The sequence below is a fragment of the Bufo bufo genome, chromosome 5 (assembly GCF_905171765.1).
Source record: "Bufo bufo chromosome 5, aBufBuf1.1, whole genome shotgun sequence".
Lineage (NCBI taxonomy): Eukaryota > Metazoa > Chordata > Amphibia > Anura > Bufonidae > Bufo > Bufo bufo.
Genome location: NC_053393.1, coordinates 316,807,533 through 316,834,857, shown reverse-complemented (window position 1 = coordinate 316,834,857; position 27,325 = coordinate 316,807,533). Strand labels below are relative to the sequence as shown.

The following is a 27,325-nucleotide window of genomic DNA, read 5'->3' as shown; positions in this document are numbered from 1 at the left end:
AGGTCGTTACGGACGCGGCGATACCTAATATGTGTAGTGTATTTTATTTTTTTAATTTTTATTCAGTGATAAATGTGTTTTTTCACTTTTTTTTTATTTTTTATTTTATTTTATTTCTACACAGACCCACTTAGGCTACTTTCACACTTGCGTTCGGAGCGGATCCGTCTGATGTTTCATCAGACGGATCCGCTCCGATAATGCAGACGTTCGCATCCGTTCAGAACGGATGCGTCTGCATTAAAACTTAGAAACCTGAACGCTAGTGTGAAAGTAGCCTTAGTTCTTGAAGATCCAGTGGGTCTGATGTCTGTATAATACAGTACAGTACACTATATAGGGTACTGCACTGTATTTTACTTACACTTTGTCTGAACAGATCTATGCCTTTAGCACAGATCTGTTCAGCACCATGGACAGCAGGATGACTGAGAAGGCGTCCTGTTGCCATGGGAACCTTCCCCGTCTGCTCGGTTGTAGCCACAACTTCGCACAAGGCGAAGGGTAAGGAGGGGGGCTGTCTGGGAGCTCTCTCCCTCTCCCATCGGGGGGCTGCAAAGGCACAGCAGCCCCCCGATGGGAGAGGGAGGGAGCTCCCTGAGCTGTTAACCTTTTCCATACAGCGGTCCGTACGGACCGTGGTATGGAAAGGGTTAAACGGCTGACATCGCATCACAGATGTCAGCCGTTTATACCAGAGTGTCAGCAATGTGCTGACACTCTGGTATAACCACTGGCTACCAACGATTATTCAAGAGGAGGCGGGCGGGGGATGCGCCCCCCCCAACACCCCAGTATAATAAACATTGATGGCGCAGTGCGCCCCACCAGTATAATAAACATTGGTGGCGCAGTGCGCCCCCCCAACACCCCAGTATATTAAACATTGGTGGCGCAGTGCGCCCCCCCTCCCTAGTATAATAAACATATAAACATTGGTGGCGCAGTGCGCCCCCCCCAACCCCCAGTATAATAAACATTGGTGGCGCAGTGCCCCCCCCCCCCCCAGTATAATAAACATATAAACATTGGTGGGCAGTGCCAATGAGGGTTAAAAAAATAAATAAAAATTAACTCGCCTCCTCCAATTGATCGCGTAGCAGCCAGTCTCCTGTTCTTTCTTCAGGACCTGTCAAAGGACCTGTGGTGACATCACTGTGCTCATCACATGATACATCACCATGGTAATGGACCATGTGATGAGCTCAGTGACGTCACCACAGGTCCTGAAGAAAGAACAGGAGAACGGCAGCTACGCGATCAATTGGAGGAGGTGAGTTAATTTATTTTTTTTAACCCTCATTGGCACTTCTCACTGCGCCACCAATGTTTATTATACTGGGGGGGGGGGGGGGGGGGGGCCGCACTCAATGTTTATTATACTGGGGGGGCCGCACTCAATGTTTATTATACGGGGGGGGGGGGCGCACTCAATGTTATACTGGGGGGGCCGCACTCAATGTTTATTATACGGGGGGGCCCGCACTCAATGTTTATTATACGGGGGGGGCCGCACTCAATGTTTATTATACGGGGGGGGGGGCCCGCACTCAATGTTTATTATACGGGGGGGGGGGGGGGGCCGCACTCAATGTTTATTATACGGGGGGGGGGGGGCCCGCACTCAATGTTTATTATACGGGGGGGGGCCGCACTCAATGTTTATTATACGGGGGGGGGGGCCGCACTCAATGTTTATTATACTGGGGGGGGCCCGCACTCAATGTTTATTATACGGGGGGGGCCCGCACTCAATGTTTATTATACGGGGGGGGGGGGCCGCACTCAATGTTTATTATACGGGGGGGGGGGGCCGCACTCAATGTTTATTATACTGGGGAGGGCCCGCACTCAATGTTTATTATACGGGGGGGGGCCCGCACTCAATGTTTATTATACGGGGGGGGCCCGCACTCAATGTTTGTTATACTGGGGTGTTGGGGGGGGGGGGGGGGCACTGCGCCACCAATGAAGATAACTGACCTGTTAATACAAATACAGGAGGCGGGTGCCGGAATCAAATAGCCGACACCCGACCTCTATGACAGGGGGCTGCGATCAGCGGCAGTTAACCCCTCAGGTGCCGCTCCCTGTCATAGAGGTCAGGTGCCGGCTCTTTATTTCCGGTGTTCTGCCAGATCTCTATAGCTTGCCGAAAGTCTATAGCGGAAGTGACGTGGTGCGCTGCGCAAGCGCACAAGCGTACTTCAGCGAAGCATTCCTGCAGCACCGCGCGTGCGCACACATTTCTTAAAGTGACAGTTATCTACATTAAAATACAGCTCCATTAATCTACATTAATTTGTACCCTTGCGGGCTCGCTTCGCTCGCCACGCATCGGGCTCGGCCTCGCTGCTCTCGGCATTTTGGAAAACTAACTCTGTGCCGCCATTGATAGTAAAGAAGGAAATGGATAGTCTCTTTCTTTACTATCCATTTCCTTCTTTACTATCAATGGCGGCATAGAGTTAGTTTTACAAAATGCCGAGCGCAGCGAGGCCGAGCCCGATGCGTGGCGAGCGAAGCGAGGCCGCGAGGGTACAAATTAATGTAGATGCTCTATTTTACTGGAGCTGACTGTCACTTTAAGACGATGATGCGGATGATTTGTGGAAGTGCGCTTGTGCGCTTGCGCAGTGCACCACGTCACTTCCGCTATAGACTTTCGGCAAGCTATAGAGATCTGGCAGAACACCGGCACCCGCCTCCTGTATTTGTATTAACAGGTAAGTTATCTTCATTGGTGGCGCAGTGGCCACAGCCCCTCCCCTGTCGCTCTTCTTATTGGCCGCGGCGGCAGCAGCACAGGGGGATGGAGAGACTCTTCCACTGCGCTGCTGATAAGAACATGATAGTTCAGCTTCTGTGCCCGCCGCTGTATTCAGAGCTGCGGCGCGGCTCTAGTCGCAAATGGCGACAAGACTAAAAAGTCTTGTCGCCATTTGTAAATTCTAAGTCGCATTGGCGACCATTTTGGTCGCCATCAAACCATGAGAAAGTGTCTTATCGTTATAAATCCTCAGGAATCCACACTCGCGCTCCTCCTGTGTGTCTTCACTGGCTGATTCCCTGTCTCCAATAACTCCAATTGATAGAACTTTAGAGCAGGAGAAATACACAAGCAACTGTCGATAGTGAAGTACCGCCACAGTTAAACCCAATGCAAAGGTTTTATTATACTTCAAAAGATAGAAGCATCACAAGGGATATAAAAAAAAACATGTTGACCCCATGGCTCTCCCAACTCGAGTTTCACAACAGCATGCCCTGGAAGAAACTCGTGTGAAACTCAAGTTGGTCGAACCATGAGGTCAACATGATTTTTCTTTTTGCCTTGTGATGCTTTTATCTTGTGAGCAGAAAAAAACGTTTGCATGGGTTTATCTCTGTGGCAGTACTTCACTATCGGCGGTTGCTTGTATACTTCTCCTATTGGAATTATTGGAGACAGGGAATTGGCCAGTGGAGGAGTGGAGCAGCATTGCTGCGAGTGTGGATTAAAACGATAAGTGACTCACCTTGTATTATATATTCAAACGTGGAGCATTAACAGGGCTTTGCTATCATGAAAAATTTGGAAATGGCTTACATTTAGTAAGGTGAGTCACTTATTATTTTCTGTCGGTAGCTGTGATGCTTCACATGCAGTCTGGTGACCATGCTATAGTTATCTCCTGTATGTGAATACATACTCAGAACATGGCTTTGTGTCCCCCACCCAGTACTACAGGCTGTCGCACATCACATGCCTCCTGCTCCCTTCTTTCCCAGTCCCTCCCCATCTCTGGAGGAATAGAGTTTCACATGCTGGGCAGCACAGATAATGCACAGTTATAGCAAGCTCTAGCAGCAGCAAGACTGCGGCAGAATAGGCTTAGGGGCAATGCGGCAGTCGTCATTGCTCTTATTGCACCTAAGCTCCATTTCTTCCATTGGCCAGCTCCTCCCTCTCCTTGCAGTGGCAAAGCAGCGAGACAGGGGCTGGCCACAGAAAGGGGTAGAGATTGGGTACAACAAGAGCAATGATGATGCCCTCATTCCACCAAAGGCCTAATTTGCATATTAAGAAAACTTACCATAACTCGGGAATGGAAGTCGCTGGTGACAGATTCCCTCTAAATACTGTTGTTCACTGAGTTAATGTTTCCTCTTCTCTTTTGTAGGAGAATATTCATGAATATTTACCCAACCATGATGGCTGCGTCCCAGATGGCAGTGTAGGTGCTCGCAATGGAGTTGGAGCAATGGTTCACAATCTTCAACAAGCAGGTATGTGTCATCCAGACGTCTTAATCATCTAGCTCATATCCTGCATTTTCTACATTTTTAATAAACTTACCACATCCAGTGGCACACAGACCATTAATGCCTGATTATCGTTGTAGTCTGGAATTATGGAAATTGTCTATAGTTTATTGGTTTATTCCTAATATTATCCAGGGTCTAAAAAGCTTTATTTGCTGCTATTACTATATGTAATGTACTGGCTTCTGGAGGACAGTACATTACACGTAGTAATAATGGCAAAGGAAAACCTTTTTCGTATCTAGCAGTGCTACAGTGAGAGTAAAAATTTAAACCTATTGCCCATAAACCTAATCGTGCTTCTTCTGTCACTTCCGTTTCAGTAGGCCAGCCCCTAGATATGCCTTGGAGTACCAAAGCAAATGGCCGCAGAGTTAAGGAGCCCTTACCCCTTAAATAGCTGTCGGCTGAACACTCATTTGGTGGACTTCTATCGCTCACAAATCCCTCATACGTGTTCTATTCAGGCAGGTGTCTGTTTTCATTGGGGAGAAACAAGAAAGCTGCTGCCAGACATCTCTGGTGATGGCTTATCTCTAAAGAGAAAACATGCCCAATTCTTTTCTCCCCCAACATATTATGGATCGGAAGATCATCATCCAGTCCGCAAACTGTGGGTCCGTGTGCATGCAGCATTTGCCTAATAGAAATGGTCTGCGTGCGATACACCTAAAATGCGGATCTGACAAGGACCCAAAATATGGTTTTATGCATGTGCCCTTAGGGTACTTTCACACTTGCGGAAGAGGATTCCAGCAGGCAGTTCCGTGGCTGGAACTGCCTGCCAGATCCGTCAAAACGCATGCAAACTGATGGGATTTGTCAGACAGATCAGGATCATGATCCGTATGACAAACGCATTGAAATGCCGGATCCGTCTCTCCAGTGTCGTCCGGAAAAACGGATCCGGCATTTATTTTTTCAAATTTTTTGCGGTCTGAGCATGCGCAGACCGCAATGCCGGATCCGTTTTGCCGAAACACTCTGGTCCAGATCCGGCATTAATGCATATCAATGGAAAAAAATGTGTTCCGCAATTTTGGATGGAGATAAAACCGCAGCATGCTGTGGTATTTACTCCGTCCAAAACGCCGTTCAGTGACTGAACTGAAGACATTCTGATGCATCCTGAACGGATTTCTCTCCATTCAGAATGCATGAGGATAAAACTGATCAGTTCTTTTCCGGTATTGAGCCCCTAGGACGGAACTCTATGCCGGAAAAGAATAACGCTAGTGTGAAAGTACCCCGTGGACCTGTATCAAAAATGGATTTGGCCAGCAATAGCCTAATGTGTATTTGGGCCTTTTAGAAATAATGTATTCAGTAATTCTAGTCATTCATTTAGAGGTGTTTTAACCCATTTCTGACCAGCGCCATACTAGTATGGAGCTGGCCGGGTCTTTAAAGATGGCACCTGCTCCCATGGCCCCAGGGTGCCTGCTGTTTCATATAGCAGACACCCATGGCTCATGTCCACGACTGACGATAATGCCAGTCGCGGACATTTAACACTTCAGATGCCGTGGTCAACCCTCCCCCATCCCCCCAAAAATAATAATAATACAGATCAGAGTATCGCCATGTGTGAAAACACCCATACTATAAAAATATTTTCCCTATGCTCGAAACTTCAAAATGGCCGATTCGCCGTTTTTGGTCGTACACACCCCAAAATGGTATCAATCAAAAGTACACATAACCGCAGCTCCGTACACATAATCACAAAAAAATTATAGGGGTCAGGATATGGCGGCAAAAAATAAAACCTTTCAGTGTGTGTGTGTATATATACACACATACACACACACACACAACGGAAGTTCAGGGCAGCACACCTAGTAGTAGATGAATGGGTGCCAGCGATGAAGACTCCTTACCAAGGTGTATAATACAAAAAGAATAAAGACACCGCAGCACATCCGTTGGTGAAAAAAGAAAGTGTGAACCTTTATTCACCCTTGCGACGTTTCAGTCCACTTGCTGGGACTTTTCTCAAGCAAGTGGACTGAAACGTCGCAAGGGTGAATAAAGGTTCACACTTTCTTTTTTCACCAACGGATGTGCTGCGGTGTCTTTATCCATATATACTCGAGTATAAGACGAGTTTTTTGGCACATATTTTTGTGCTCAAAAAGCCTCCTCGTCTTATACTCGAGTCTAGGTCTTAGCTCCGGTAATAGCAGACGGATGTGCTGCGGTGTCTATATATCTATATCTATCAAAAAAATAAAGGGAACACAAAAATAACACATCCTAGATCTGAGTTAATTAAATATTCTTCTGAAATTCTTTGTTCTTTACAACCCATGGAGGTCTGGATTTGGAGTCACACTCAAAATTAAAGTGGAAAAACACACTACAGGCTGATCCAACTTTGATGTAATGTCCTTAAAACAAGTCAAAATGAGGCTCAGTAGTGTGTGTGGCCTCCACGTGCTTGTATGACCTCCCTACAACGCCTGTGCATGCTCCTGATGAGGTGGCGGACGAGCTCCTGAGGGATCTCCTCCCAGACCTGGTCTAAAGCATCTGCCAACTCCTGGACAGTCTGTGGTGCAACGTGACGTTGGTGGATAGAGCGAGACATGATGTCCCAGATGTGCTCAATTAGATTCAGGTCTGGGGAACGGGCGGGCCAGTCCATAGCATCAATGCCTTCGTCTTGCAGGAACTGCTGACACACTCCAGCCACATGAGGTCTAGCATTGTCTTGCATTAGGAGGAACCCAGTGCCAACCGCACCAGCATATGGTCTCACAAGGGGTCTGAGGATCTCATCTCGGTACCTAATGGCAGTCAGGCTACCTCTGGCGAGCACATGGAGGGCTGTGCGGCCCTCCAAAGAAATGCCACCCCACACCATTACTGACCCAATGCCAAACCGGTCATGCTGGAGGATGTTGCAGGCAGCAGAACATTCTCCACGGTGTCTCCAGACTCTGTCACGTCTGTCACATGTGCTCAGTGTGAACCTGCTTTTATCTGTGAAGAGCACAGGGAGCCAGTGGCGAATTTGCCAATCTTGGTGTTCTCTGGCAAATGCCAAACGTCCTGCACGGTGTTGGGCTGTAAGCACAACCCCCACCTGTGGACGTCGGGCCCTCATATCACCCTCATGGAGTCTGTTTCTGACCATTGGAGCAGACACATGCACATTTGTGGCCTGCTGGAGGTCATTTTGCAGGGCTCTGGCAGTGTTCCTCCTTGCACAAAGGCGGAGGTAGCGGTCCTGCTGCTGGGTTGTTGCCCTCCTACGGCCTCCTCCACGTCTCCTGATGTACTGGCCTGTCTCCTGGTAGCGCCTCCATGCTCTGGACACTACGCTGACAGACACAGCAAACCTTCTTGCCACAGCTCGCATTGATGTGCCATCCTGGATAAGCTGCACTACCTGAGCCACTTGTGTGGGTTGTAGACTCCGTCTCATGCTACCACTAGAGTGAAAGCACCGCCAGCATTCAAAAGTGACCAAAACATCAGCCAGGAAGCATAGGAACTGAGAAGTGGTCTGGGGTCACCACCTGCAGAACCACTCCTTTATTGGGGGTGTCTTGCTAATTGCCTATAATTTCCACCTGTTGTCTATCCCATTTGCACAACAGCATGTGAAATTGATTGTCACTCAGTGTTGCTTCCTAAGTGGACAGTTTGATTTCACAGAAGTGTGATTGACTTGGAGTTACATTGTGTTGTTTAAGTGTTCCCTTTATTTTTTTGAGCTGTGTGTATATGTGTGTGTGTGTGTATGTGTGTGTGTATATATATATATATATATATATATATATATATATATATATATATATATATATATATATATATATATATATATATTTTTTTTAAATATTAGAATGAAATTAACTGGTCCGTTTTATCACATCGAATATCGGAAATTAAAAAAACCTGTAAAGCTCTTTGATAGAGTAGAGATTGTTAGTTTTGTGGGAAGGAAAATATTCAGTAAAACCTGTAATTTACTAATTTAAATTCCTGCTCACTTTGGGAAGTCCAGGAGGCGGTCCTATCAGTGATGACAGCCTTCCCTCTAGGTCTGTGTGTACACATAGCTGTCAGTCACTGATAGGACCGCCTCCTGGACTTCAAAACCCAGAGCAGGAATTTAAATGATTGAAATACAAGTTTTACTGAATCTTTTCCTATAAAACGACATCAATCTGCTCAGATGCTCCTGCTCTATAACATTCTGCTTGTAAAGTACACTGCATGTTCATGGGGACAGGTTCCCTTTAGCCCCTTTCTGACACATGACACACTATTACGTCATGGAAGTCAGTGCGTTCCCACATCATTAACGTAATAGTACATCATGGTGATCGGGTGGGCACCGGAGCGGTGTGCGCCCGATCACTGCAGGGGCTCGGCGGTCCCAGATAGCCGGGCCCCTGCTGTATCCGCTGGCATTGCTGTAAAAGCTGATGCCGGAGGATTACCCCCTTCTATGCCGCGGTCAGCGCTGACCACGACATAAAAGGGATTTGCAGAGGGTGAGGGAGCCCATCGTGTCCCCGTGCGGCTGTGGCGGGGACCCGATGGGTGACAAGGCAGCCTGATGCCATGCAGAGGCTGCCAAATGACTTGCATGGCATCGGGATCCAGCCTCAGGCCTGTCTCCTAGGCAACCTGTTAGTGTATTACTTTGTGTATTACACAAACAGGCAATGCATTACGATACAGATGTATCATAATGCATTGCAGAGGGGATCAGACCCCCAAAAGTTGAAGTCTCAGAGTGGAACAGAAATAAAGTATAAAAAAAAAGTTTTTAATAAAAATAAAGTTTCAAGTAAAAAAGAAACGCCCCTTTCCCCTGATTTTATAATAAAAAATTGAAAATAAAAAGGAAAAAACACACCTATTGGTTATCACCACGTCCGTAACGACCGGCTCTATAAATATATCACATGATCCACCCAGTCTGATAAACACCATAAAAAATTAAAAAAAAAAGCCATTTTTGTCACCTTACATCACAAAAAGTACAACTCCAAGTGATCAAAAAGGGGTATGTCCCACAAAATAGTACCAACAAAACAGTCACCTCATCCCGCAAAAAATGAGCCCCTACATATTTTTGTTTCAAATATGCTATTGTATTAAAGTGAAATAAATAAAAAAAGTCTACATTAGGTATCGCCGCGTCCGTAACAACCAGCTCTATAAAAATATCACACGACCTAACCCCTCAGCTGAACACCCTAAAAAATTAAGTGCCAAAAAAGCCTTTTTTTTTGTCACCTAACATCACATAATTTGAAACACCAAGTGATCAAAAAGGCATATGCCCCCCAAATTAGTACCAATCAAACCGTCACCTCATCCCGCAAAAAATTAGACTCTACCTAAGACAATCGGGCAAAAAATTTAAAAAGCTATGGTTCTATGGAGACACTAAAACAGAAATTTTTTGATTTAAAAAATGCTATTGTGTGAAACTTAAATAAACAAAGTGTACATATTAGGTATTCCCACGTCCATAACGATCTGTTCTATAAAAATGTCACATAACCTAACCCCTCAGGTGAACGCTGTAAAAATAAAGAAAAACGTTGCCAAAATGACCATTTTTTTTGTCACCTTGCCCCATAAAGTGTAATAATGAGTGATCAAAAAATCATATGTACCCAAAAATTGTACCAATAAAAACGTCAACTCGTCCTGCAAAAAACGAGCCACTGCTTAAGACGTTCGGCAGTAAAATACAAAAAATAAGGCGTTCAGAAAATGGAGACACAAAAACAGTTTTATTTTTTCCAAAAATGCTTTTTTATGTAAAACTGAAACAAAGAAAGTAGACATATTTGATATCATTGCGTCCATAACAACCTGCTCTATAAATATAGCACATGATCTACCATGTCAGATGAATGTTTTTTCGGGTTACCTTGCCTCCCAAAAAACGTAATGGAGCAATTAAAAATCAGATGTACCCCAAAATAGTACCAATAAAACTGGCACCTTATCCCCTAGTTTCCAAAATGGGGTTATTTTTTGGGAGTACTTTCTACTGTAAGGGTGCATCAGGGGGGCTTCAAATGGGACATGGCATCTAAAAACCAGTCCAGCAAAATCTGCCTTCCAAAAACCATATGGATCTTTTCTTCTGCGCCCTGCCGTGTGCCCATACAGCAGCTTACTTCCAAATGTGGGGTGTTTCTGTAAACCGCAGAATCGGGCAATAAATATTGAGTTTTGTTTGGATGTTAACCCTCGATGTGTTAAAAAAATGGATTAAAATGGAAAACCTGCCAAAAAGTGAAATTTTGAAATTTCATCTCCATTTTCCTTTAATTCTTGTGGAACGCCTAAAGGGTTAACAAAGTTTTTAAAAATCAGTTTTGAGTTACTTGAGGGGTGTAGTCATTTATGGGGGGTTTCCACTATGTAAGCCCCACAAAGTGACTTCAGACCTGAACTGGTCCTTTTAAAAAGTGGGTTTTGGACATTTTCTTTAAAATATTATGAATGGCTTCTTAAATGACATTTACAAAATGATGCCAACATAAAGACATATGGGGAATGTTAAGTAATAAATATTTTTTGAGGTATCACTTTCTGTTTTAAAAGCAGAGAAATCTAAATTTTTAAAGTTGCGAACTTTTTGAAATTTGTGGTAAATTTGTAATTTTTTTCATAAATAAGGGTGAAATACATTGACTCAAATTTATGACTCTCATGAAGTACAATGTGTCACGAGAAAACAATCTCAGAATGGCTTGGGATAAGTAAGTGTTCGAAAGCTATTACCCCATAAAGTGACACATGTCAGATTTGCAAAAAATGGCTTGGGCAGGAGGGTGAAAACTGGCCCAGGGTAGAAGGGGTTAACTTCAAAAACTAGAAAGTGATAAATATTAGGGGTGCACCGAAATTTCGGCAGCCGAAAATATCGGCCGAAAATGCACCTAATCCACTTCGGCCGATATTGTTACATATCGGCCGAAAATATGGGGTGTGGGATTTGTCACCCACCATCTGCGGGCGGGCGCCGGGCGGGCGGTTTACTTTGTCACTGCATCTTAATTTTACCTTACAATCGTGAGGCTCCAGTAACTAACAACTCTGCAGGCAGAGCGGAGGGCGGCGTAACGTCACTTACTCACGTGACGCGCCTGCTCCGCCTCCTTCATTCATAAAGTGGGCGGAGCAGGTGCGTCACGTGAGTAAGTGACGTTACGCCGCCCTCCGCTCTGCCTGCAGAGTTGTTAGTTACTGGAGCCTCACGATTGTAAGGTAAAATTAAGATGTAGTGAGTGATTAGTCTGCTGTGAGCAGCAGGGCCGGGGCTGTTATGGGTAGGGGGATCGGTCTATGGCACTGCTATGGGGAGGGGGGATCTGTGCACTGCTATGGGGAGGGGGGATCTGTGCACTGTTATGGGGAAAGGGATCTGTGCACTGTTATGGGGAAAGGGATCTGTGCACTGTTATGCCCATAACAGTGCACATATCCCCCCCTCCATAACAGAGCCACCCACAGATCCCCCTCTCCATAACAGCGCCACCCACAGATCCCCCTCTCCATAACAGTGCCACCCACAGATCCCCCTCTCCATAACAGCGCCACCCACAGATCCCCCTCTCCATAACAGCGCCACCCACAGATCCCCCTCTCCATAACAGCGCCACCCACAGATCCCCCTCTCCATAGCGCCACCCACAGATCCCCCTTTCCATAGCGCCACCCACAGATCCCCCTCTCCATAACAGCGCCACCCACAGATCCCCCTCTCCATAACAGCGCCACCCACAGATCCCCCTCTCCATAACAGCGCCACCCACAGATCCCCCTCTCCATAGCGCCACCCACAGATCCCCCTCTCCATAACAGCGCCACCCACAGATCCCCCTCTCCATAACAGCGCCACCCACAGATCCCCCTCTCCATAACAGCGCCACCCACAGATCCCCCTCTCCATAACAGCGCCACCCACAGATGAATTTCATTCATGAAAAAGAATTATTAATAAAATCATTAAAAAAAAAGTATTTTAAAAGTATTTGGGCAAAAAGGCAGTTTCGGTTTCGGTTTTCGGTCAAGGGCATCCTGAATTTTCGGTTTCGGTTTCGGACCAGAATTTTCATTTCGGTGCACCCCTAATAAATATACAGGAAAAAAAAATCATGATCTGGCACAGTCCTGTAAAATTGACATTTATTGAAAAATTCCAGAATAAAACGGATCCAAAAGATAAAATGTTGATGAGACGCTTTTATGTTTCACACGCTCCTGTGCTTTCTCATATCTAACATATAAAAACGTTAGTATTAGGCTACTTTCACACTTGCGTTCGGGGTTCCGTTTGAAGGCTCTCGCAAGCGGCCCCGAACGCATCCGTACAGCCCCAATGCATTCTGAGTGGATGCGGAACCGCTCAGAATGCCTCAGTCTGGCTCCGCTTGGCCTCCGTTCCGCTCAGCAGGCGGACAACCGAACGCAGCTTGCAGCGTTCGGGTGTCCGCCTGGTCGTGCGGAGCCAAACGGATCTGTCCAGACTTACAATGTAAGTCAATGGGGACGGATCAGTTTGAAGATGACACAATATGGTGCAATTTCAAACGGATCCGTCCCCCATTGACTTTCAATGCAAAGTCTGGACGGATCCGTCTGACTAACTTTCACACTTAGTTTTTTTTCTGAAATATAATGCCGACGGATCCGTTCTGAACGGATACCATAGTTTGCATTATGGGAGCGGATCCGTCTGTGCAGACACCAGACGGATCCGCTCCGAACGCAAGTGTGAAAGTAGCCTTAACTAGCGTTTGAGAAATTAGTTCGGTCTTTTGCTGTCCAGATATAGTTGAGCGCATGGAGTTATCAGGAGACGGGAGTCCATGCCCACTTGCATGTAATAGGAGAGCATCACTCACCAGTCCGTGCAAACAACCGTTCAGTGTAGGAGCGCCAGCATCCAGATGGTCCACACACTCCTAACATTATGACATTTATTGAAAAATCCAGATTAAAGGGCTCACAGATCCAAAAGAGAAGATGTCTAGAAGACTCTTATGTCTTCTAGTTCTTCTGTGTGTATGCCACATGTCTCTTTCCATATTTGTCTTGTTGGTCAGTGGTTAAATTGGAGATTTGCACAGACTAGTGAGCAATATTTTCGCCTATAATTGAGAAATATATGGTTAGAAATATATGCTCTAAGTACTTGATGTGCCCCTCACCCATGGTAAATGTTTGCTTCATGTTTTGCAGCTGTTCACATTGCGAGTATAAGTATTAAGCATGTACAGAGGAGGAGAGCTGACAAGAACTCGGACTACACGTTTGAGGTGAGTGCGTTTGTGAACCTTTTCTGAGGTTTTATTTTATAGCCCCTCTGTGATTTGATTGTACTTTTAGGGTCCATTCACACGTCCGTAGTGTATTGCCTATTCTTGTCCGCTATTGCCACTCTCCGGAAATGCGGACAGCACACACACTGCTGTCTGCATCCATTCCTGCCCCATAGAGAATGAATGGGTCCGCACCCGTTCTGGATAATTGTGGAACGGGTGCGGACACATTCTACGGCCGTCTGAATTAAGCCTTACAATTTAGTTACAACAGCGTTAACCAGACGCTGCATTATTTTTTTTTTCTCTCCATGAAGAATTAGTGTATTGCTCTGCATAGGGAACTTGGTACTTACAGGCCAGTTGCACTTACTGTTAATGGACAGTCACTGCTTTTTTTTTTTCTCTCTGCCTAATAGTCCTGCAGTGTATTCTAATACTGCTCAAGTCATTGCATGGTGGGAACTAAAAAAAAAATAACTAAGTTTTTAATAAAATGTTCAAAAACATTTAAAGATCATCTGTCACCAAGATCAACCCTTATTAAAACTAATAATGAAATTAATGGGTTCACATCGAGTCTTTCCCATCCGTTTAACGTATACAAAAAATATACGTTAAACGGATGCCTCAGACGGAATCCATACTGTGGCATCCATTCACCATAGAGTTCCATTGTGGTAAAAAAAAAAAAAAAAAAAAAATTTTTACCGGACTGTGCAGGATACAATAACGTGGTGTGCTGTGTTTTTGTACATTTTTTTTTTTTTTTTTTGGTTACTTATATGTCAAATGAAGGCATAAAATGTGATGTGAACTAGGGATCGACCGATTATCGGTTTTACCGATATTATCGGCCGATATTCAGGATTTTGACCGTTATCGGTATCTGCATCTATTTTGCCGATATTCCGATAACGTATGGGGAACACAGATCACGCTGCTGTCAGCGCTCTGTGTTCCCTCAGCAGCACAGGGGAGAAGGAAGCAGTGTCTCCCTCCCCCTGTGATGCCGCTGCCGCCAATGAGAGGAGAGAAGACAAGAGGAGGGGAGGGGCTGTGGCCACTGCACCACCAATGATATTGACTTACTCATTCATTCAAATTGAACAGGAGGCGGGAGCTGGCTGCAGAATCACATAGCCGGCTCCCGACCTCTATGAGCGGTAGCTGCTATCCGCGGTAGTTAACCCCTTAGGTGCCGCGGATCGCAGCTACCGCTCATAGAGGTCAGGAGCCGCCTATGTGATTCTGCAGCCAGCTCCCGCCTCCTGTATATGAATAAATGAGAGATTTATCTTCATTGGTGGCGCAGTGCGCCCCCCACCCCCACATTAAAAACATTGGTGGCGCAGTGCGCCCCCCCAGTTTTAATCATTGGTGGCAGTGGCCACAGGGTCCCCTCTCCCCTCCTCCTCCGATCGGTGCCCCAGCAGTGTAAGCCTGGGGCTCCGATCAGTTACCATGGCAGCCAGGACGCTCTTGAAGCAAAGCACAGAGCAGCAGGGATAGTGTGAGATCCTATTCACCCTGATAGAGATCTATCAGGGTGAATAGGACAAGGGTTCTAGTCCCTAAGGGGGTTAAAAGTTAGTAAAAAATAAACACCAAAATATTAAGTATAAATAAAAAAGAAAGATTTACAAAAAAAAAACTACACTAACAATAAAAATATTCATTCTCATCAGATGTGTGTAGGAATTATTTTTCTTTTCAAAAATGAAATTTCACAGAAAATCTGTATAAATTATCGGCTATCGGCCTGAAAGTTCACAAATTATCGGTATCGGCCCTAAAAAATCAATATCGGTCGATCCCTAATGTGAACCCACCGTAAGTGGGTCTTTGGAGCACCGCTTCACCTCTACCCCTCCCCCTTCTTTTGATATTGACAGGGCATGACAGCCTCATCGCTCCAATGCGGACTATCGTGCTCAGTCCCTTCCCTGCATCTTTATCCTCCCCTCAGTGCTGGCGTAATGAGTTAAAAAAATTTTTTGTGAGATAGCCCCTTAATTTACATTTTTTAAAATATTTTTTATGTAGACTTCATCCACTAGGGATGGCCCCGTCATCACCCTAGGAGAGAAGCCCTGCTATAGTCTACGTATACAGTATCCAGATGACAAATATTCTGTAGATCGGTATCTTATGCCTTTCTCTTTCTTTTAGGTAAAGTGGTCCGATAACTCAAGAACATCTGTTACAAAATCTCATCGGGAGCTGCAGGAATTTGTTTTAATGGTATATACAAATTGTTAGAGATTCCTAATGCTCATTAAAGAAGAACTCCTGCAAACATTTTTTTTATTCTCTAACCTGAAAGGTACATGATGTAATCAGTAGTGAAGGTAATTTTCTTACCAGTGACGGTATTTGTGAGCTATCCCCTCCCTTCTGATTCTCAGCTGTGTCATGTGACCAGCACTCTGACTTTCCAAATAACACAGCATCTTATGTATGGACACAGTCAGCTTCTCTATGTATTCCTATGGGAGCATGTCAGTCTCTCAGGAATGAATAGAGAAGTAACTGACTTCCTGTCCTGTGTCAGTTGGAGATAAGAGTGTTTCTCACATGACTCAGCTGAGGATCAGAAGGGAGGGGATAACTCGTAAATACAGTCACTGATGAGAAGATTACATTCACTCCAGATTACATCAACTACCTTTCTAACAGGTCAGAGAATAAAAACTACTTTAATGCAGATGGCTCAATCCAATTTCTTTAGAGGTCGGGGAGCACAAATATCTCAAACTACTGCACCTTATATGCTAGTGGCTTGAGTCTGCGTCTAGTCGTCCTGCTTGTATTTTGGAAATTGCAATTAGATTATACAGGTAAAACACGAAAAATTTGAATATCGTATAATGAAGTTCATTTATTTCAGTAATGCAACTTAAAAGGTGAAGCTAATATATGAGATGGACTCATTACATGCAAAGCAAGATGTTTTAAGACTTTATTTGTTATAATTTTGATTATGGATTACAGTTTATGAAACCCCAAAGTCACAATCTCAGGGGGTATGGATTAATTAGCTGACTAGAATGTGACCCTTTAAGCCTAGAATATTGAACCTTTTCACAAAATTCTAATCTTAATAGGGCTGCAGTAAACGATTATTTTAGTAATCGAGTATTCTATCGATTTTTTATTTTTTACGATTAATCGAGTAATCTAATAAGAAAAAAATAATAGACTGTTTTCCTTTATAAAAACTCAGACCCCCTGCCATTAGTCCCTAACACCCTTTGTTCCCCACTGTGCCATCGGCTCTCCCTCACCCCTGTGCCATCGGCTCTCCCTCACCCCTGTGCCATCGGCTCTCCCTCACCCCTGTGCCATCGGCTCTCCCTCACCCCTGTGCCATCGGCTCTCCCTCACCCCTGTGCCATCGGCTCTCCCTCACCCCTGTGCCATCGGCTCTCCCTCACCCCTGTGCCATCGGCTCTCCCTCACCCCTGTGCCATCGGCTCTCCCTCACCCCTGTGCCATCGGCTCTCCCTCACCCCCCTCCTGACACCTGGATTGCACAGCGTCACTGGTTTCTATGACGCTGTGCACTCCAGGCGCCTGGTCTTAGTTGCGCCCCCACCCCCTCGGTTTCACCAACTTACCTTTCCAGCAGGGGCGCTGCCGACACTCCATCGTTCTGCGCTGCTCTGCTCCTGATGTCACACAGTGCGTCAGGTCACGGCGTGCGTACGTCAGGAGGTCAGAGCAGCGCGGGACCATGGACGTACTGTGGAGTGTCCGGAGGCCGCCTGCTGGAAAGGTAAGTATTCCAAGCGCCGCGGGAGACCATGGAGCGGGAGTAATAGCAAGCGCTTCACTCCCGCTCCATGGTCACATGACACAAACGAATCTTCGATGCAAAAAATTTGCATCGGGGATTTTTTTGTGTCGAATTACTCGATTTAATCGAGTAATCGTTTCAGCCCTAAATCTTAAGCTGCATTAATGCAATTCCTTTTAATTTGCATTACTGAAATAAATGGAATTTTGCACAATATTCAAATTTTTTGCGTTTCACCTGTAGTCTCGGTCCACTGCAGCAGCGTTCTGAATGGTATTAGAGGACAGCTGATGAGAAGCCTATATTGCATATTAAAATTATATCCAAATTAACGAGGTGGTGATTGTGTGGCCTATTTAGTGATCCAAAGATAAATGGCCTTAAAGGGAGTCTGTCGCATAAATCTCACTAATATAACTACCAGCAATGGCCACCAGAACGTTGTAAAAGCGTTATAACCGATCCTTTATGTCAACTGGGTGTTTATTCCATGTCCAGGAAAAGCACTTTTATTGCTGTGAAAAAAAGGCTCCCTAGTGCCCAGATGGACGGGCTTGCCATTTGAAAGTGCCCAATCCCACTGCCCTTCCCAAGGCTTTTTCCCCTGCATGGCTGTGACATCAGGGGAGAGGTGGCCATGCGTTCTTCATTCACCGATGTGGGGCTTAACGTGAGTGCTATAGAAGTGAATAGAAATAGATGTAGGTCTCACGTCTGAGACCCACTGCTATCTGACATTGGTTGGCATATCCTAGTGATATGTCACCAATGTATAAGGTGAGTGTAACCCTTTAAGGCCCTATTTACTGAGCGATTTTCGGGCCTGCTATCAGGAACAGGAATGCTTGTTTGTATGAACTTGCTCCTATCACTCTCCTGCCGATAAGGAAAACGCTAGTTTTTTGGCTGCTTCGCATCCTATATCAGAATGAATGACCGTTGTCGGCAGCACATCTAATCAGGCATGTGCTGCCAATTGTTAGGGATTGGGGAGGATTAATTGCGAATCACTTCTCCCTATTCCCTTAGCACCGGCCTGTGTAAGATACTAATGCAAACAAGTGCAGTCGGCGGGTTTATTATCAGGCCATGGTCCCACCTGAACATTGGGCAGTCTATCAAGGCCTTTACGCCTAAACTATTGTGAGACAGTAATGTTTCTTCACAAGGGGTTTCTGGCACTGTATATAGATATATAGATGTATGGAATATGTAGCGGTGTCTTTGTATGGATTAGTATTTGTAGATGAAGAATGTTTTTTATGGTATGCTGCCTTACACATTTCATGACATGAACAGATTTTCCTTTTCTTGTTTTAAGCTTCCAAAAGAGCTCTCCAATGAAAACCTTGATAAACCCATTTTATCAGCCTTACAACTAGGGAAAAGGAGAGAAGAGTCTCACTGCTGTGACTTGGAGCTGATTGTAAAGTAAGTTGGGACCTGGATGTGGAGCCATATTTATCAGTGGATGTGTGCCCCACATCACCTCCAAATAAAGTGTCATAAATGAAACTGGCGGGCGCACGTCTGCTGTGGTTGTAATGCAAAAGCAAACACAAATATGCCGGTCTATATGCAAGCTTGGAAGCGTTTTATTCTAAGATGCATTGTTTTTAATCAAATTGTATGAGCCCATCTGCCATATGGCAAGTTTGTCTCAGATAAGAAGATTGCAGAGACAGGATGGCGACAGTTACACATTTATTAGTCTTCCTATTTAGTAGAGGGATGTATTGTTCTAGCGCTTTGCTTTATGATCAGTGGGGTGATCAGACCCCCACTGATCACAAAATGATGGGATATCCTAGTGAGTTTTGCTATTTTCTTTATAAAGCAGACTTCCCTGTATGAACATTTCATATTCGGCTATTATTGAAGTTCTAAAGTACACAAGAAGCAAAACACAACACTGATCTGGGAACCTGAGATTTCTCCTGACCTGTCCATTGTAGTACATACCGGCATTCCCCACCAAATAAGAAGCATCATTTCTTCACTCTGCAATCTGCACTGTGCTGTTATTCCTCTTAGAAATGTATTCATAAATTGACAATAGTCTGTTACCATTCTTCTTGTTAAAGCAGTGCTTGGACAGGGACACAGTTGCCAATATAAATTTTAAGTAGGAATAATAAGGGAACAACATACTACAGTGTTTTATGAAAAGATGCTCCAGAATTGTTATTTAAGTAATCACTAAACAAACATGTCCAGACAGGTGGTGGGTCCTCATTAACCACTTGTTCTTTTTGTTTTTTGCAAGTTTGTCAAGAAATATGTATGTACTGCATCCCTGCTTGTTTTGCAGTTTTCAGTCTTTTTTTTTTTTTTTGTTCTTTCAGGCAAATCTTTTCATCTCCGTCCCAGGCTCTACTTCAGAATCAAAAGGTCTACAGCTTTTTCCAGAGTATCCAAGCAGAACCTACTCACTCTGGTAGTAAGTAATAACTACAAACTTAGAATGCTGCAGCTTGTCTAATTTCTGCTTACTTCCCACTCTGAGATGTCTCCTTGGTTCTATGTTGGAAAAGATGACAATTACACTGAACATATGAAATGTAAGCCCGTGTAGTGTGGCTGAAAGTAATAGGACACTTATTGACAGTTCTTGTTTTGTGGCTTTGAAATTTCACCAAATGCTTAAATAATATGGACACCTTTGTAAAAAAAAAAAAAGGATGTTAGGTGTCTATTCAGTGGCGAGGAATCGCCACATGTGCCACTGAGAGAAAACTGGGTAATGTTGTAGATTTTAGAATGACACATCAGATGTTGGCAACCTATATGTGACTATTCTATGCAAAGAAGTATCTCCCAGGGAATGAGAACATCTCGCCAGCGCCACCTTCTGGAAATGCCTCCCTATGAGTCAAAGTCTGACTTAAAGGGGTTTTGCCATCACATACAATGGGGGCATATCGCTAGGATATGCACCCATTGTCTGAGGTGAGGGTCCCACAGCTGGTTCCGCACCTACAATGAGAACAGAGCGGGGAAATTAATGGAGGGCGCACTGCGCATGCGCAGCTGCCCTCCATTCATTCAATGGGGCCGCCAAAAATAGCCGAGCCAGCTGGCTCTGCTATTTCAGTCTGCCCCATAGAAATGAATGGGAGCAGGGGCAGCGTGTTGCGCTCCCATTCACTTGTATGGGAGCAGCGCTCGGTGGTGGACTGACGTCGGGAAACCCGGGGTCCTCCAGTCACAGCTCTTCCCGCTCCATTCTCCTTGTAGGTGCGGGTCCCAGAGGTGGGACCCACACCTATCGGACAATTGTATGTGATGGGAATATCCCTTTAACAAGTCTTGGGACATGACCAGGGAAAATAGCCAAGCCAAATATCTATCCGTAGACAGCTGTTTCTGGTTAGTTGCAAAACGTCTCCATATACAGCTGTAAGGAGAGCCAGCACCCTGCCTGAGCTGCGTCCAGGGCATCGTACTCAGCCAGCCAGAATCCTACTTGGTATTAATGAGGGGCGAGCAAGGGACTTTCACTATCATCACAAAACCACATTACTGCAGCAGCATAAAAATACAATTTACCATTGGCAGAAAGCTACAAAATTAACCGAAATATGACTAAACTTTGTGCTCTTAACCACATAGCAACTATAAGAATAAAAAATAAAAAAAAAACTAGTATGACTGACTAATTTTTTATTTTTTGCATGAAACTCCCGCAGGGATCTCGCCTATAGAAGTATACTGAATTTTGCTCTATCCTAATAACATTGACTATACTTTACAGAAAATAGGTTAATTCTAAATCTGAGTAATTCTGATGTTCCATTGTGCAACATTTTCATCAGGTCATTTACAACCTAGTTCAAAGTATTGTAAAAGCCAAGAAGACAGCTCCGAGACCTCAAGTCAAGAGGAAGGTGAGTGAAATGTGTTGAGATCCAATAACTGTTGTTCTCAACAACACATTTGTCTCAGCTTGCATGATTCAAAAAAAGTCTTCAGTCTGTCTTAAAAAAAAAAAAAAAAAATAGTAGTCTTCTGTAGCTGTCTGGATCCGGCATTGCAGGATGGTACTGGAATGCCTGCACTGGGGTCCAGTGGAGCTCTCGCTGCTACCGGGCAAATATGCAGAGAATTGGTGGGACAAAAAACGCTGTAGTGCCACGTATGTGAAACAAGTCTTACTAAGGCAGACTGCGGGCATTAGATAAAAACTACTTTTATTCCCAGACAACGCCTTAAGATCAAGGAATCCGTTTGGTTGCTATGGCAACCTCGGGCCCTCAGAAGGATCTCAGGCCTGCCATAGCAATGTTTCTATGAAGTCGTGCCCGTGTCAGGGCTCCATAGGAACCTAGCGAATCTCTAATAGACTGCAATAGTAATTCATTGTAGACTATTGGAGAAGTGATTAGATAATCTCATGTTCAAGTCAGGTCAAGTGGAAAAAAGCTAATTTCTTTAAAAAAAATTATAAATAATACAAATTCAAGTCACTGCATTTTCCCCAAATTTTTAAAGAAACAAAGTCATAGTAGCAGAGCGCCAAATAACTAAGCTTTCACAAAGTAAAAGGCTACACTGTCTTCCACCACAATTGGCACATTAAGCAAGCCTAAAAATTACAAGTAAATTACTTTAGAGCTGAGAGACAACCTTATCGAGGCATACACCTACAGGGAATCAGTAGCTATGAAGGTAGGGGGAGAAAGCTAAGCTGGGGGTTTACCTTGTGCATATTCGAGAGACAGTGCACCCAAAAGGAAGAGCGAGCTGGACTGTGGATACATTTGGATTAAGATGTTATGAAACCAACCTTTGGTGCTTTTGGAATTATAGTTTAACCCCTTAAGGACTCTGCCATATTTCACCTTAACCCCTTAAGGACCGGGCTCATTTTCACCTTAAGGACCAGGCCATTTTTTGCAAATCTGACCAGTGTCACTTTAAGTGCTCATAACTTTAAAACGCTTCGACTTATCCAGGCCATTCTGAGATTGTTTTTTCGTCACATATTGTACTTCATGACACTGGTAAAATGAAGTCAAAAAAATTATTTTTTTTGCACAAAAAAATACCAAATTTACCAAAAATTTGAAAAAAATTAGCAAATTTCAAAGTTTCAGTTTCTCTACTTCTGTAATACATAGTAATACCCCAAAAAATTGTGATGACTTTACATTCCCCATATGTCTACTTCATGTTTGAATTGTTTTGGGAATGATATTTTATTTTTTGGGGATGTTATAAGGCTTAGAAGTTTAGAAGCAAATCTTGAAATTTTTCAGAAATTTACAAAAACTCAATTTTTAGCGACCAGTTCAGGTCTGAAGTCACTTTGCGAGGCTTACATAATAGAAACCACCCAAAAATGACCCTATCTAAGAAACTACACCCCTCAAGGTATTCAAAACTGATTTTGCATACATTGTTAACCCTTTAGGTGTTGCACAAGAGTTATTGGCAAATGGGGAGGAAATTTGAGAATTTCATATTTTTGTCAAATTTTTCATTTTAACCCATTTTTTCCACTAACAAAGCAAGGGTTAACAGCCAAACAAGATTGTATCTTTATTGCCCTGACTCTGCCGTTTACAGAAACACCCCATATGTGACCGTAAACTACTGTACGGCCACACAGCGGGGCGTAGAGTGAAAGGTGCGCCGTTTGGTTTTTGGAAGGCTGATTTTTATGGACTGGTTTTTTGACACCATGTCCCATTTGAAGCCCCCTGATGCACCCCTAGAGGAGAAACTCCCTAAAAGTGACCCCATCTAAGAAACTACACCCCTCAAGGTATTCAAAACTGATTTTACATACGTCGTTAACCCTTTAGGTGTTGCACAAGAGTTATTGGCAAATGGGGATGAAATTTGAGAATTTAATTTTTTTGCCTAATTTTCAATTTTAACCCATTTTTTCCACTAACAAAGCAAGGGTTAACAGCCAAACAAGATTGTATCTTTATTGCCCTGACTCTGCCGTTTACAGAAACACCCCATATGTGGCCGTAAACTACTGTACGGGCACACAGCGGGGCGTAGAGTGAAAGGTGCGCCGTTTGGTTTTTGGAAGCCAGATTTTGCTGGACTGGTTTTTTGACACCATGTCCCATTTGAAGCCCCCCTGATGCACCCCTAGATTATAAACTCCATAAAAGTGACCCCATCTAAGAAACTACACCCCTCAAGCTATTCAAAACTGATTTTACAAACTTTGTTAACCCTTTAGGTGTTGCACAAGATTTAATGGAAAATAGAGACACAATTTCAAAATTTCACATTTTTGGCAGATTTTCCATTTTAATATTTTTTTACAGTTACAAAGCAAGGGTTAACAGCCAAACAAAACTCAATATTTATGGCCCTTATTCTGTAGTTTACAGAAACACCCCATATGTGGTCGTAAACTGCTGTACGGGCACACGGCAGGGTGCAGAAGGAAAGGAATTCCATACGGTTTTTGGAAGGCAGGTTTTGCTGGACTGTTTTTTTTGACACCATGTCCCATTTGAAGTCCCCCTGATGCACCCCTAGAGTAAAAACTCCAAAAAAGTGACTCCATTTTAGAAACTACGGGATAGGGTGGCAGTTTTGTTGGTACTAGTTTAGGGTACATATGATTTTTGGTTGCTCTATATTACACTTTTTGTGCAGCAAGGTAACAAGAAATAGCTTTTTAGGCACGTTTTTTTATTTATTTACAACATTCATCTGACAGGTTAGATCATGTGGTATTTTTATAGGGCAGGTTGTCGCGGACGCGGCGATACCTAATATGTATACATTTTTTTTTTATTTATGTAAGTTTTATACAATAACTTCATTTTTAAAACCAAAAAAATGTTTTAGTGTCTCCATATTCTAAGAGCCATAGTTTTTTCAGTTTTTGGGCGATTATCTTGAGTAGGGTCTCATTTTTTGCGGGATGAGATGACTGTTTGATTGGCACTATTTTGGGGTGCATATGACTTTTTGATCGCTTGCTATTACACTTTTTGTGACGTAAGATGGCAAAAAATGGCTTTTTTTACACTGTTTTTATTTTTATTTTTTTACGGTGGTCATCTGAGGGGTTAGGTCATGTGATATTTTTATAGAGCCGGTCGATACGGACGCGGCGATACCTAATATGTATACTTTTTTTTTATTTATGTAAGTTTTACAGAATGAGTTCATTTTTGAAAAAAAAAAAATCGTTTTAGTGTTTCCATAGTCTAAGAGCCATAGTTTTTTCAGCTTTTGGGCGATTATCTTGAGTAGGGTCTCATTTTTTGCGGGATGAGATGACGGTTTGATTGGTACTATTCTGGCGTACATGCGACTTTTTTGATCACTTTTATTACCTTTTTTGGGAAGTAAGGTGGGCAAAATTTCAATTTTCGCATAGTTTTTATTTTTTTATTTTTATGGCGTTCACCGTGCGGGGAAAGTAACATGACCATTTTATAGATCAGGTCGTTACGGACGCGGCGATACCTAATATGTGTAGTTTTATTTTATTTTTTTAATTTTTATTCAGTGATAAAAAAAAAAAATTTTTATCTTAACTTTTTTCACTTTCTTTTACATTTTTGTGACCCAGACCCACTTGGTTCTTGAAGATCCAGTGGGTCTGGTGTCTGTATAATACAGTACAGAACAATATATATTGTTCTGTACTGTATTTTACTTACACTGAACAGATCTGTGCTTTTAGCATAGATCTGTTCAGCACCATGGACAGCAGGACGCCTGAGCAGGCGTCCTGTTGCCATGGGAACCCTCCCCGTCTGCTCAGAACTTCGCAGACGGGGAAGGGTAAGCACGGGGCTGAGGGGGGCTCTCTGGGGGCTCTCTCCCTCTCCATCGGGGGGCTGCAAAGGCACAGCAGCCCCCCGATGGAGAGGGAGGGAGCTCCCTGACCGATGACAGTTAACTTTTTCCATACAGCGGTCCGTACGGACCGCGGTATGGAAAGGGTTAAACGGCTGACATCTTCACAGATGTCAGCCGTTTATACCAGGGTGCCAGCAATGTGCTGGCACCCTGGTACAACCACTAGAAGCCAACGATCGTTCATGGGGAGGCGGGCGGGGGATCGCGATCCCGCCTGCCGCACCGCCCGCCTCCCGCAACGCCCCCACCGCCTGCGACACTAAAATATTTATTTTAGCCACTCTATAGTTTCTGATCCCCGCGGTCAGGGACCGCGGCGATCAGAAACTGCAAAAAGCGCAGCAAACCCCAGGTCTGAATTGACCTGCGGTTTGCTGCGATCGCCGATACGGGGGGGTCAAATGACCCCCCCCCCTGCATTGTTACGGGATGCCGGCTGAATGATTTCAGCCGAAATCCCGTTCCAATTAACCCCTGGGGCGCCGGAATACAGATTTTAAGTCAGGACGTACCGGTACGTCCTGGGTCCTTAAGGACTCGGGAAATAGGGCGTACCGGTACGTCCTAGGTCCTTAAGGGGTTAAAGAGGACCTTTCACCTATTATTACACTATGAACTAACTATACAGACATGGAGAGCGGCGCCCGGAGATCTCACTGCACTTACTATTATCCATGGGCGCTGGTCCGTTCTGCCGCTATGCCCTCCGGTATCTTCGGTCACTAAGTTATGGTAGGCAGAGTCTGCCCTTGTTCTGCTGTAGCGCTGGCCAATCGCAGCGCAGAGCTCACAGCCTGGGAGAAAATAACCTCCCAGGCTGTGAGCTCTGCGCTGCGATTGGCCAGCGCTACAGCAGAACAAGGGCAGACTCCGCCTACCATAACTTAGTGACTGAAATCTCCGCCTACCATAACTTTGTGACAGAAGATATCGGAGGGCATAGCGGCAAAACGGAGCGGCGCCAAGGGATAATAGTAAGTGCATTGAGATCCCCGGGCGCCGCTCTCCATGTCTGTATACTTAGTTCACAATGTCATAATGGGTGAAAGGTCCTCTTTAAGGACCAGGCCATTTTTTTGCAAATCTGACATGTCACTTTGTGGTGATAACTTTAAAACGCTTTTACTTATCCAGGCCATTCTGAGATTTTCTCGTCACATATTGTACTTCATGACAGTGGTAAAATTGAGTTAAAATTATTATTTTTTATTTTAAAAAAAATTAAAATTAAAATAAATTTTTACCAAAAATGTGGAAAAATTTTCAAATTTCCAAATGTAAATTTCTCAACTTTTATAATAGCAAGGAAAAATAAATAAATAGTTCTATGTGTCAGTCCCAAACTAAGTGATGCCTCCAAAAATAGTTATTACTTTACCCATATGTCTACTACATGTTTGGATCATTTTGTGAATGTCATTTTATTTTTTGGGACATTAGAAGGCTTAGAAGTTTAGAAGAAAATCTTGAAATTTTTCAGAAAATTCCCGAAACCCACTTTTTAAGGACCAGTTCAGGTCTGAAGTCACTTTGTGAGGCTTACATAATAGAAACCACCCAAAAATGACCCCATTTTAGAAACTACACCACTCAAGGTATACAAAACAGATTTTGCAAACTTTGTTAACCCTTTAGGTGTTTCACAAAAATTAATGGAAAATGGAGATGAAATTTCAGAATTTAACTTTTTTGGCAGATTTTCCACTAACAAAGCAAGGGTTAACAGCCCAAAAAACTCCATATTTATTGCCCCGATTCTGTAGTTTACAGAAATGCCCCATATGTGGTCGTAAACTGCTGTACAGGCACACGGCATTGCGCAGAAGGAAAGGAACGCCATATGGTTTTTGGAAGGAGATTTTACTGGACAGTTTTTTTGACACCATGTCCCATTTGAAGCCCCCCCCGATGCACCCCTAGAGTAGAAACTCCAAAAAAGTGACCCCATTTAGGAAACTACGGGATAAGGTGGCAGTTTTGTTGGTACTATTTTAGGGTACATATGATTTTTTTGTTTCTCTATATTACACTTTTTTTGTGAGGCAAGGTAACAAAAAATAGCTGT

General features: G+C 43.9%; 1 protein-coding gene across 6 annotated transcripts in view; it reads left to right on the top strand.

Annotated features, from left to right (window-relative positions):
• The window catches only part of ZCCHC2 (zinc finger CCHC-type containing 2), a 67,451-nt gene that overhangs the window by 9,151 nt on the left and 30,975 nt on the right, over window positions 1-27,325 (top strand). For all 6 annotated transcript variants that reach the window (XM_040431953.1, XM_040431950.1, XM_040431952.1 and 3 more), the window contains exons 2-7: window positions 4,164-4,269; window positions 13,534-13,610; window positions 15,786-15,857; window positions 18,734-18,843; window positions 19,758-19,852; window positions 21,228-21,299. In XM_040431953.1, coding sequence (XP_040287887.1) covers window positions 4,164-4,269; window positions 13,534-13,610; window positions 15,786-15,857; window positions 18,734-18,843; window positions 19,758-19,852; window positions 21,228-21,299 — 532 coding nt within the window. The remainder of the gene's footprint in view (window positions 1-4,163; window positions 4,270-13,533; window positions 13,611-15,785; window positions 15,858-18,733; window positions 18,844-19,757; window positions 19,853-21,227; window positions 21,300-27,325) is intronic.